The following is a 12,051-nucleotide window of genomic DNA, read 5'->3' on the forward strand; positions in this document are numbered from 1 at the left end:
TCCGGTTATATTTATTGTTATCGCTCTGTTGCTTGCATGGTACGTACTGTAAATTGTGTTGACTTGGTCTTCACTTTTACCAAGTTCTTCTTCTGCCTTTTTTTCCACTCCTTTGTTTAAAGTTTCATTCTCTAAATTTTCAAAATCAAAATTAAGCGAAAAATTTGAAAATTCCGACTCCATTTTTTCAGTCTGAATATCTCAGTACTTGTCGGCAAATATCGCGCAATTGGCGAGCGCGCTCAAGTTAAGTTTTGGCGAGAAAGTTTTTCTCTTTTTACGACCGCTAAACACCGCTAAATTTAAATTACGAAGTTCTGTTTTATTGGTAAAACCTCTTTTCAATTCATCGTACAGTAATGACTACTTTACTTCAAAGTGACCGTAATATGGTGGCATATCAGGTCAGTGACTTGATATCGTAGGATATCAGGACAGTAGAACGCGCTTCTGATTGGCTACTTGCGAATTTGGGTACGGTAATCTATGAAATCGTTGACTTTTTCGTGCCTGATATGTGCTCTAAACCTATATTTGCTTAAAAATTGCTCAGAAAGGCAAAACTTGCTCGAGGTTGCTCCAAACGCCAAAAGTTCAAGTGCTTAAAGGTTGCCGAGTACAATCGGGACAGGCTAGGCCTACGGGTGAACGGGAGGGCGGGGGGTGGGGTCGATGTAACCAGGCAAGCTATAGCTCTGAGAGTTCGAGAGTTCACCACACACCTACGTCCTACGTGTTCCTTACAATATTAATGAGGTGGTTAGAATAAAGAAATAACTGGTCGACTATGTGAACTGTTTTGATGTAATGCCAATTTCTCAGGATCTCAGATACGTGGCAAAGAACAAAAAGTTAGGAATTTTTTTATAAGGATGAGCTGAGAAGAGCAGATATAAATTGTACGCGATATGATACATTCAGATACACCAAAGCTTTACTTTGCATTTAGCTAGCAAGGAAAAACGCAAGTTTAATCTTTTTAATCCAACGTGATCATAGCTGTATGTCAGTGTTATTTACATCAAAGGAACGTTGAATCCTGTCTCGTGATGTTACATATCGTGATCTAATTAGATCGGATTATACCTCAGCATGCATCTTTAACCTGGAAATCCACCCATGCTAATTCATACTGATACCACCATAAGCTAAATTGAAAGATACCGTGCTTACCTTAAGCCACACCATATTAATTAGGCCTATCCTTTTTATCATGCTAGGAAAGAAAACAAATAACAACAGCTGCTTATTTACTAGTACTACTGTGCGATAATAAAACCCGCGTCGAACATACGAACGTACGTAATATTCGTGTTGATGATTCATTCTTTAGAGAACATGTGATTAAAAAGTTTTCACATAGTGAAAATGAAGGACCATAAGTTAAGCGAAGGGCTACATAAGGTTAACTACCTTCGGCACTTTAGCTTACACACTGTGGCGGAGTGTGTCAGTTTCCTACTGTCAAGTTATAAGCTCGCTAATCATGTAAACGAGATGATTGACTGGCGTGGACTAGGCAGTTTCTCTTAACATTTTGATTATATAGTCATGCTACTCCAGCTCGTAAAGAATGATCTTAGTTGATAACATGGTATGCATTTGAAGCCTTGGTACACTGAACCATCCGGTTATGCTAAGGCTAACTTCTTTCTGCAAGATTGACGAGACAGTAGTTCCGTGATTATAGCCTGTTCCTGAAATGGGAAATGGGCCAAGATCCAATAACAAACCATCCTCGGAGACCCAGGGGCAGTTAGTGGGGGCGACGGGCTGCTTATCGGGACAACGGGATTTTCGGGCGAAAGTTTACAACATAGAGCGTACCAACCCCTGGGCACTTTGTCTTATCGAACCAGTTCCAGAAGCGTTTGAACTCCTTCCTCCTGATTGGCCACAAAAATATTTTTGTGGCCAATCAGCGACGAGAACCGGCCAGGAGACTCTGATGTCTTCTTACACGAAGTTGTTTTCCTCATAGACTCGTCGTGGATGCTCTGCCCATCAATCGGATGCTATTACATGGAGAGTCTCAGAAAAAAATAAGCCTTAGACGACTGCCAGTTCTACACTGTTAGTTGCGCGCTTTTTAATAGTTATTCAAGTAAACAACAATTCTTATTATTTTTCTCGGTCGTTGCCCGACTTCTGGAACTTGCCACGGTCTGGGTACTTCACTGCACGGGCCACGCGTTAGCGAAGATATCACCTATTGTTATTTTGTTGCCAGCTTGACAGTTAAAACAAAGGGTTTTTGTTTAATTTGTTGGATATTTAAATAACAAAAACAAAACTTATAAACAAGAGGTGCTCGCGTATAGCTTTAAAAACTTTTGGTTTCCTTGCGCTATGCTACATTTAACATATTCCCAGGCCTCGTTGTTTTGTTTTTGTTTTGCTTTTTTATCTGAGACCCACGCAGTATCATCCGATGGACGGGCTTAACAACAACGACGAGTCTATGAGGAAAACAACTTCGTGTAAGAAGACGTCAGAGTCGCTCTTCTGGTCAACCTCGCTGATTGGCCACAAAAATATTTTTGTGGCCAATCAAGGGGAAGGAGTTCAAACGCTTCTGGAACTGGTTCGGTAAGACAAAGTGCCCAGGGGCTGTTACGCTCTATGTTGTAAACTTTCGCCCGAAAATCCCGTTATCCCGATAAGCTGCACGTCGCCCCCACTAACTGCCCCTGGGTATCCGAGGATGATAACAAACGAATTCAGCCCTTTTGCCGTTCGTTTACTGTCTTTACTTTCCTAAAGGGCTATCGCACGGAAGGCGTATGAATGTTTTCTAGTTGTGGTTTTCTTCACAGCATGATACCCGGAAATTTTATGCGTGGCAGAACGTTTAGCTAATCAGATGCAGGGCTTTTCTAAACACTACGACATGGTCCGAATTTAGGCCTTTGGCACGAAAGAGAAATCTTCCTTAAAATTTTGGTTTTTACCACAGCTTAGCAGGTGACTTCGAAACATGTGGCGCTACTTTTCAGATGAAGAACTTCTCCAACGTAAAGGTGGATTTCCACTGACGCGTAATTTTTTACGTGCGTAAAAAAATTAGAGACAATGTATGAACGACTTGCGTACACGTTTACGCAAGTCGTTCATACATTGTCTCTAAATTTTTTCACGCACGTAAAAAATTACGCGTCAGTGGAAAGCCAGCATAAGACGTTTGTTTTCCTTGTATGCTGACTCATCCCCAGTCGTGCCCTCTCGGGGGACCGAACGCCATCACCCGCACAGAAAGACGACTTGGGACGAGTCAGCCTTGTATGCCCTTAGAATGTATGTTGGGATATAAGAAAGTTTTAATAGCTTCCACCCTTGAACACTTTTCCTTTTGTCCGTTTGAGGTGTACCGTGTTTTTATTTGTCGCCCTCTTTTCCATCTCACAGCTGTACCAGTATTCAGGTGTCAAGTTTTGGTCAGTACATGTTCTACCCATTTACTTTCTTTGTCAAAGCTTGTATTAAATAACAGCGGTTTTAACTTTGAAGTCTGTAAATAAAACACTAGTGCACGGCCAAACGAACTTAGGAATTTTTTCACTTTGTAATTGTTGACCTCCTTGGAGTATTAATACCGAATTAATCCTAGCCCCATCTCAAGCTTTGCTTCAAATTCCCCTTTCGTTAATTCTTCTTTTTTTTCAGGCGAAATAACCCTTTAATTTGAGAACATGTGGTTTATTCAAAATGATTAAATCCTCGATTATCTTCACCTACTGTCTTGAATAGTTATAAGAAGATAGAGAGAAATTAGAAGTAAGTCACTGTTTGAAGATAAAAGGACTAAAAGTGCATTTACAGTTCAGAAAGTTATTCATCAACCGGTACAAATGATTTGACATTTGTAACGCGATGAATTCAGAGGTCGATTTGGATGGAAACTGGGGCTCGTAAACGGGCACTATACTAGGTAACTACCAGGTTTTTTATGGAGTCGTGTCTCGCCATAAGTATGTATTTGAAGTATGTATTAACAGGTGCCTTAGGGTAGCTTGACTATGCGTTATATTCTTATTAAAGAAGGGCTAGTCGATTTGTGGTTTGAAGTAAATATGATAAATAAGGAAAACAGAAAGATTAAATGAAAGTTTCTAGCTAATTATTATTAATAGATAGATACCAGATAAGGCTACCAAACCATCAACTGCTCTCTTGCGAGGTAGCCTGTTTGATCAGGGCTGCCAAGGTCAGAGCTTGGCTAAAACAAGAAAAAAAAAAAGTGGATTTGTTGGTGAAGTCAAAGGACATGCATTCAAAATCCCGTGAAAACGTAAGGAGAGTGAAAATTAAGAGAAGACTACCGATGGTCTACAAAAGACACTGACGCAAATGTAAAAAAAAAAATGGTTTGGCTTATTTGTTAATTCGCCTAATTCAGGCTCAATTCAAGGTAAGTAAAAATTGTTTTGAGGTCAGTTTAAAGTCAGGGAAAAGTTAGGGAATTTTTTGGGTTCTAATGAGTGACACCCCTTGATTGTTTTCTTTATGTTATTCCGCCCATAACCTTCACCTCATTACATAAAAATCCACCTGTAATCCCCCCCCCCCCCTGATACGTATTAGTGATGCAATGATCACAACCCCCCTTCCCTACCCATACTGGTGATGTAATGTTATCCAGTACGGTTGACAAACCGTCGACCCGCAGGATTCTGCCTAATATCCAATTATTTTCAAACCGGGAACGCCTAGTTAATTCTCACTTCGCGATTGATGACGTAAATTAATACTACCTTAACATAAAGCACCCTGAAACTGTCTGTAAGCCTAATTGATGTTCCGGGTGTTGGGCATTTTGCTCCAACGTCACAAAGTGCTTATGCTAGAAACTTCAGCCCCTTTTAGATCGATACTTTCATCAACCCCGACTTGCTCTTTACAGTCAACGTCGTTAGAGTTGGACAAACGACGAATCAAGCCCCCCGTATCGAACTTCAATAATTGGACGCCCTGCAGGCAATACAGAAAAAAAAAATATACGAGTATTTAGAATTCTAAAGAAGCTTTTCGTGTTTCTATAGGTTTACGGAAAAACAACTTAACGACTTGAGGAGAATAAGTATACTCATTTCTTATATTTCAACCTTTATTAATTCTCATTTTCAGCGGGGTTCGCATTAACTGTGATAACAGTACTCTTATATTACACTATACAAAAAGGAAATGATTTTTTTTAGTTATCAGCCTGTTTCAAGTGGGTAGTCTGAACAAAACTAATCAGTTCAACAAAATTGCAGGCATTGTTAGCACAGTTCATTTTTCACCTATGGATCTTCTATGCATGTCACGCCATTAAACAAGCGATCATTTATTCAATGAGCGTCATTTTTCTTTTTTTTCTTTCCGATTCTTGCCTAGTTTTGTCCTTGTATATTGGAAGGAAAAGGCTTTCTTGACTTAATCAAATCTTTTAATGTGACGTCCTTATAAGAAAAACAAAACAACTTTTTTTGAAGCGATTTAATAGAAGACAGTGTCATCGAGTATATATAGAGGTTTCAGTACGGTATGCATCCAACTGGACCTGTCCACAGATTGTTACCGTTTTGCAATCCTGTTTGTAAACGCCACAAATCAACACTGGACGAGGTTGGTTTACGTACAGTACAGTATGAATTTGACATGTTTAGACCTCGACACGTACCGACGTCGCCAACAGCGCAACCGAGGGTGGAGCCGTTATGGGTATGTGGATTAGAACAATGCCACAAAGACTCGTACTGGCTGACTGGACACTGTTCGTAAGTGTACGGTTGCCCATGATGGGAAAATATTTGAGCTGCTTTGGTGGAAGTTCTTCCAGTACTCGGCCTTGATCCGTGCTGTGTCGTTACAACTTTGGTTTCTGCTGTTGAGTTTTCCCCAGCAATGATAATACTTGGCGGAACAGGAAGTGGAGTTTGCTTAGTTGTGTCAAGAATGTGGTTTTCGGCTCTGCTTTCCGATTTAGACGAAGAGTTGCCCCGGTTGCTTTGCTTTGTGAATTTCGTTACTTTTTCTTGCTTTCTGTACTTTGCCCTTCTGTTTTTAAACCAAACCTGTGAGTTAAATGATAACTGACTCAGTACTTTTTAATATTTACTCAGTGGATAAACACTTTCTAGTGCTTTCACAAGGTCGGCATTCTCTTAAACGCAGCCTCCAAGCAAAAGACTGCTTTTAACTAAGAAGATAACTAGTACTTGGCAAAGGTTAGAAACATTAGTTCTTACTGATTCGCATACCTTCCTTTTAATGTTATTTAGTTTTGAAAATAAGCGGTGCCTTACGGCAGTAGTCCCTTTTGTCGTTGTTTTATAATTATGTTCCATATTCTTCCCCACATGCTGCTTGCCAGTGTATTGTAAGCAGTAGGTAGATACTGTGCACACTCTGGGATTAAATGCATGACAACAAGGGAAAGAAAACTTCTTAACTGCCTATCAACTAAAAACATTTTGATGGTGTGCTGGCTGGTTATAGGGAGTTATGGGCTAGGTATTTTGACGATCACATCAATGTTCAAAAAAAAAAAATATGTGCAGTATTGATTTGATTTAGGCTCACAATTTTGAGATCTCAAAAAAGGTGTTTAATCAAGACAGGATTAGACTGGCAGCATTTCTCCGACTGGACATGTATACTCTATTTATCAGACTTCGGATACCGGAGATAGGTTTCTTGGTCATCTGTCTAAAGTAAATGTATGCCATGCCATGTCATACCATGCTCTTTTTGCTAAATCTAAGACAATTTACCTGAATTCTTGATTCGGGAAGATTTGTCCAAGACGCGAGCTGCTCCCTCATTACAACATCTGGGTAATGTGTTTTAGTGAATGTGTTCTCTAGCAACTGAAGCTGTTGATAGGTAAAAGCTGTGCGAGAGCGACGGTGTTTTCCCCTCGTGGAGCCATAGTGAACCTCAAGGATTATATCTGCAACAAGTTCACATTATAGATACAGATAAGAGAACTTTAATAGTAAACTCCTCAAAGGGCTTTTCAGTAACTATTTACAAAAAAATATATAACTACAAAATTCTTATACTTACAAATAAAATTGAAAATAAATAGTTATTAAATGTTCAAAAGAAGATGATTCCTAAGGTTTGTTTTAAAGGAGTTTAGAGATTTGGCGTTTTTGATTTTAATGTCCAGGCAGCTCCAGTGGTTTACCGCTCTAAAAGTGAATGTTCTTTCACCAGCCGCGGTCCTAAACAGCGGAATTTGCAAGCTCTGGTGTTGGCGGGTTTCTCGTCCATGAACGTCAGACCTAGTAACTTAATGTGCATTAGATGTGTTTTAAACTGAATGCAAGGAAACTCTGTTTACCAGTCCTTGCAAATTTGCTTTTTTTTTCAATGTCCTCTCATCCAATTTTATATTCTTTTGGCAACGTTTCCAGTGTGAACATAAAATTGAATTTGGTGCACAACTACAAACTACTTAATGCTAACAATAACTCGTTTCCAAGCCTGTCTTCGGTTTCTGGAATAAACTGGACAGTTCTAACTTCTGAATTTGTGTATGAAATCCGGCCCAAAGTGTGACTATTAAAATGGAAGTATATGAATTGAGTAGTCTTCCAATTTGAAATTGAAAAAGCAATTTTTATAATATTGTAATGTTCGACATTGTTACAAAATAGAATAACTGAGATTGAAAGTTGTCGTGAATTTTTTGTCACAGCCTGTGATAATTGGCTTTCCGGCGCAGTTCAGTGTTATAAAAATGTATACAAAGAAAGCGAAATGCGCGATATGACTGTGTGCATTCTTCAATCTTCACAAATATTATTAGTACCATATTGATACGATAACGTGGCTGGGTAACATAAAAAATGTTTAAAGATTCAAAATCTTATAAATTTGCATTAGCGGAGTCAGCGACCATTCCAGGTTCTAGTATTGGCGGATTCAGCAACTATTCTTAGTCTACTTTTCAATTGAAGAGCTTTCATACAATGTGGTCTGTCAGAGTATAGCCTGCGAACGCAGACATAAGAACGTAGACATACCGGTACGTACTGTGCGAAAGCTGACAAAACAACGAGGGTGGTTCTTCTCTGAAAAACCTGTGACTATTTTGCTGTATAGAGAACATAATTCTGATAATTGACTGCTGGTGTTAGAATGGATAAGACAATTCAAATGATGTGTATACACAAAAAAGAACGTTTGTTCTAACTACAGTTAAGCTGGCAGTTTGCTAGTCCTCTGGTTTGACATCCAGGCATGCATACGAAAGCGTAAGTAAATTTTTCAAGTTAAACTTTACGAGCTTTGCTTCACTCTGCAGTGACGAATGCCAAAATCTTCAGGTTTCATTGAGGTGTTACTAGAAGTCGCTTCGATGTTAGTCTAGCTTTAATTCATCATTATTCGGCTCATGGCGTTTAACCGATGGTAGTTTTTCCTGCTGTTTATTCATGGTAGTGCTCGTCACTAAAAATGCAGGCGGCAAAACAACATGTTTTCCCCACAATAACAGTATAAAGTGGAAACATCACATACCTGCCAAGCGCTCCGCTAATGTGAGAGCGTGAGGCGCATTCTGCTCATCAAACATCTGGCTGTTATTTCTCGAAGATGGATTATTTCTTAATATACTGTCGATTGAAAACGATGATGCGAAATCCATCTCGTAGAACTTTCAGATTTGCGATGATGGCGGGTTTTCTGTTGTCAATAACGTAGCTGCAGCACTGTAGAACGAGATAACACGAGACTGAGCACCAATAAATATTGTCTTGCTGCTATCAAAAGATCACATGGCTTTGTAATTTTGTGTTCTGTCTGCGGGGTTTTTACTAGCTCCTGTAAAGTAGTCTGGCAATTGTCATATAGTAATATAGGTGTTTTACCTGCTGTGATAATTTCTGCTCACAGTGTTGCGAGAAATCCGAAATTTCCTTTCTTAATTTGTTTTAGGTTTGGATAAATGATTGCAAAATATTTTAATTATGATCAAGCAAGTGACATTTTCTTTCACATAAAGAATATTATAATGTTAATGAAAATACCAGTTGGTGCATTCACATTGCATACAAATGAAAAAAGAAGGGGAGCTAAATTGTCCAAAACGGATCTTAAACGGTATTTTAATGCGATTATTTTGTATACAATTCACTAAGTGGTCCACATTGTAATTTTCACGTAGCCTAGCCATTCAGAATTCGAGAATTATTACATTGTTTCATGTGATAGGTTTATATAAACAAGATATTAGCCTTCAAATGTGTTCGATGTTGGCTTCTATCAGTATGACAAAACAATGTAGGCTTACAACACTTTTACGGCAAGCCTTTTGAACCTAAAAAGATGTATAAATGTGCTACTCACTAGCACTGATAAAGCTGGAAAAACGGTACTCTAGCTCAAATTTATGTTTTCTACATGATAAACGTCAAGTTTACGAAATATTTGACTCCAACCAAAGTCAGGAAATCGGAAGCTGTATGTTCTATAACTCAGGAAAACAGAACATCACAAGCCGCAAAAATTGATTACCGAATTCCATCACCGCCAATTAACAAGAAAATACGCATCAAATAGACCATACCTTCGTGAGTTTCTCTGAATGTTTTCTTTCTACGGGGTAAGGTAAATTCCTTGTACTGCAGTGGACGAGCACCTTGTGCGCGGCCGGTTCAATTTGACGAAGTCGTTGATTGGTGATCTAAATCTCCCATCTGTACCGTACCGGTATTTGTTTGAGTGAAAATGCCGAGCTGTCGCTGTGATTGATGGTAATTTAATTAGAACGGACTGTACCCCACCTAAAGGTAGTTATTGTCGAAGTAACCAATTAGCGCGATCTTTTTGTACGTGAACTATTACTGATCCGTAAATCACACTTTTGTATGGTCCAGTTATCAACGGGTTTTCAAAGCCATTGTACAGAATTTTTCATCCATAAAATCTATGATACTTAAGTGCTCTTGACTTTTGGCCTTAAAATGATGTTATTTGAGAAATTCAAGTGTTCTGAAGAACGTAAATATCAGACATTTTTAAGTGGCATTACACAGTGTTTAACATTTCTCTATTTCCATTTTTTTCCCGTCGAACGCGCTACTATTCTTTTTCAAGTTGTTCTTTTTGTTTTGTAATGAAAGCCCCCAAAATTAGATCCCCCACAGATGTACATAATTGAAGTAGAAAAGAAAACCTTATTTGAAACCACTACTCTCCCTTCAAAACATTTAGCTTACGTCTTAATCCCTTGTAATGGGCATTGAACCTAAAGCGCTAGTAATTTCCTGATGAATACTTGGTAAAGCAAGACTGTATCTGGATTTAGCCATAAAACTGTGAAGTTCCGCAGGATTTGATTCTTTGTACTTCGCTAGGGTCAATTTTTAAGAGCGAAAGTGGAAAGGAAAACATCCCGTCACGTTTTCCCACCTTTTGTCAGCGACCTCCTGCGTTGAAAGTAATTATAATAATTGTAATAGTGTACACAAATGCACAAAACGTAAAGTTGAGGCCATTATTGCATAAACGCTTAATTTTGTATGCCTTTAATAATAAGCCCTTCGGTCATAAGACTCTTTGTTGTTCGGTCATATTTTAGTCCAATTTCTACGTACATGTTAATGGGTTTAAGGAGTGCGTTGAACAGTTTAGAAGGACGCGCTATTTGTAAATGCAGAGCTGTTGTGGTTTTGTTTTTTTGCGGCAAAAAAAAGACACATGCGGGTTTTGTTAAAGGAAATGATTCATTAAATGTGATGTAACGCAAGACTTAAAGTGACGTGACCGTGTTTTAAAAGAATACAAAAGGGAAGTAGAACATGTACAGCCAAATCATATGCTGCAATACCTTTTTGAAAAACATATGTTATTGCCATATTTATCATCCTACGTATGAAGTTTAAATTTACGATGGTGAACCTTCACGTTCTTTATGTTTATTCTGACACTATAATATTAGTGTGAAAGAAACTGTCAAAGCCGCTCAAGGGGCTCAGGGTAACTCCCTAAGTGTTCATTATCGCCTTAAAGGTTTTAAAATATTTAAAGGATTGTGATAATCCTATTTCTGCTACCCCAAGGAGAGAGTGTGAAAATTCACTGAGCGATTCCTAACCCCCTGCAAGCGTTGTCCGGGTGAAGACTTTCTTGCCGCTGTTATGGGACGCGGTTGCATCGAAACTTTTGGTGTATGTATTTTGTGGCATAAGTTACAAACTGTATATTGATTACGTACATTGGTATACGTTGTACGACAGCTTAAAGTCCTTAAAACCGTTCAACGCAGAAATAATTCGTTGGATTAAACCCTGCAACCGGAAATGAAGTGTAACGACTGGGCAGCAAAACAACGTAGAACACTGTTAAAACTCTGACTTATGGCCATTTTCTATTCAAAATGCTTTGTTTCTTTATGTTTGTGGAGACACTGCTTACTGCGAAAAATGTTCCAGATATTCAAAGCTTGACTTTATCCATGTTGCAAGCTCAGAAAGTAAAGGGCTTTTACTTTGAATTAAGGTAAACCGCGCTCAAGCGTTTTTCTCTGACTTTTTTCCCGTGACTTTGCCTCAGGAGCAACAAATCAAAACAAACAAACACACAAAGAATACACTCTACTAAAGAAGAATTCCTGATTGGAGATCAGGTCTTAGCAGCCTTCTTAGCGCTTTCAGGCGGTCGGTACATTCGGGAGCGCTCTGACGCAGGCTGTTAATAGCAAGTGTCCTTTATCAGTTGTTGTATGTGACGGAAATTCTAACAGATCAGTGTTTGACTATTCCGTATCCTTCACAGTAAGCGAAGCTCTCTAAATTAAACCATGTGCCTTTGGTTGCTTGATATCGGCACTTTTAGGGGAGGAGGTTTGTTACGAACGGAATTTACATGCGTTACAAGCACCGTGTTCCTTAAAGAATAAGATAGTGATCCATTTGATGTTTATCACGGAAGGTACAAGGGCACGCCCTGTTGCCTTGCATTTTCCTTCCTTTTTCCTTTATCCACGCCAGTTGTATCATTGCTGCAGGCCAAATCACTGTAAGCTCGCAAGGTCGTGTTCGGAAAGCAAAGTTTCTC

At 38.9% G+C, this 12,051-nt stretch overlaps 1 protein-coding gene across 1 annotated transcript; it reads right to left on the reverse strand.

The window, feature by feature from the left end:
- Window positions 1-5,111: 5,111 nt before the first annotated feature.
- LOC144654544 (homeobox protein otx5-A-like) lies at window positions 5,112-10,380 on the reverse strand. The gene is made up of 4 exons (XM_078514702.1): window positions 9,560-10,380; window positions 8,512-8,702; window positions 6,756-6,934; window positions 5,112-6,056 (listed from the first exon to the last, which is right to left on the reverse strand). The coding sequence occupies exons 2-4, from the start codon at window positions 8,636-8,638 to the stop codon at window positions 5,517-5,519; spliced, it is 846 nt and encodes a 281-aa protein (XP_078370828.1). The 5' UTR covers window positions 8,639-8,702; window positions 9,560-10,380; the 3' UTR covers window positions 5,112-5,516.
- Between the last annotated feature and the right edge of the window lie 1,671 nt (window positions 10,381-12,051).

This window comes from Oculina patagonica, chromosome 5 (genome assembly GCF_052425735.1).
Source record: "Oculina patagonica isolate OP01 chromosome 5, crgOcupat, whole genome shotgun sequence".
Classification (NCBI taxonomy): domain Eukaryota; kingdom Metazoa; phylum Cnidaria; class Anthozoa; order Scleractinia; family Oculinidae; genus Oculina; species Oculina patagonica.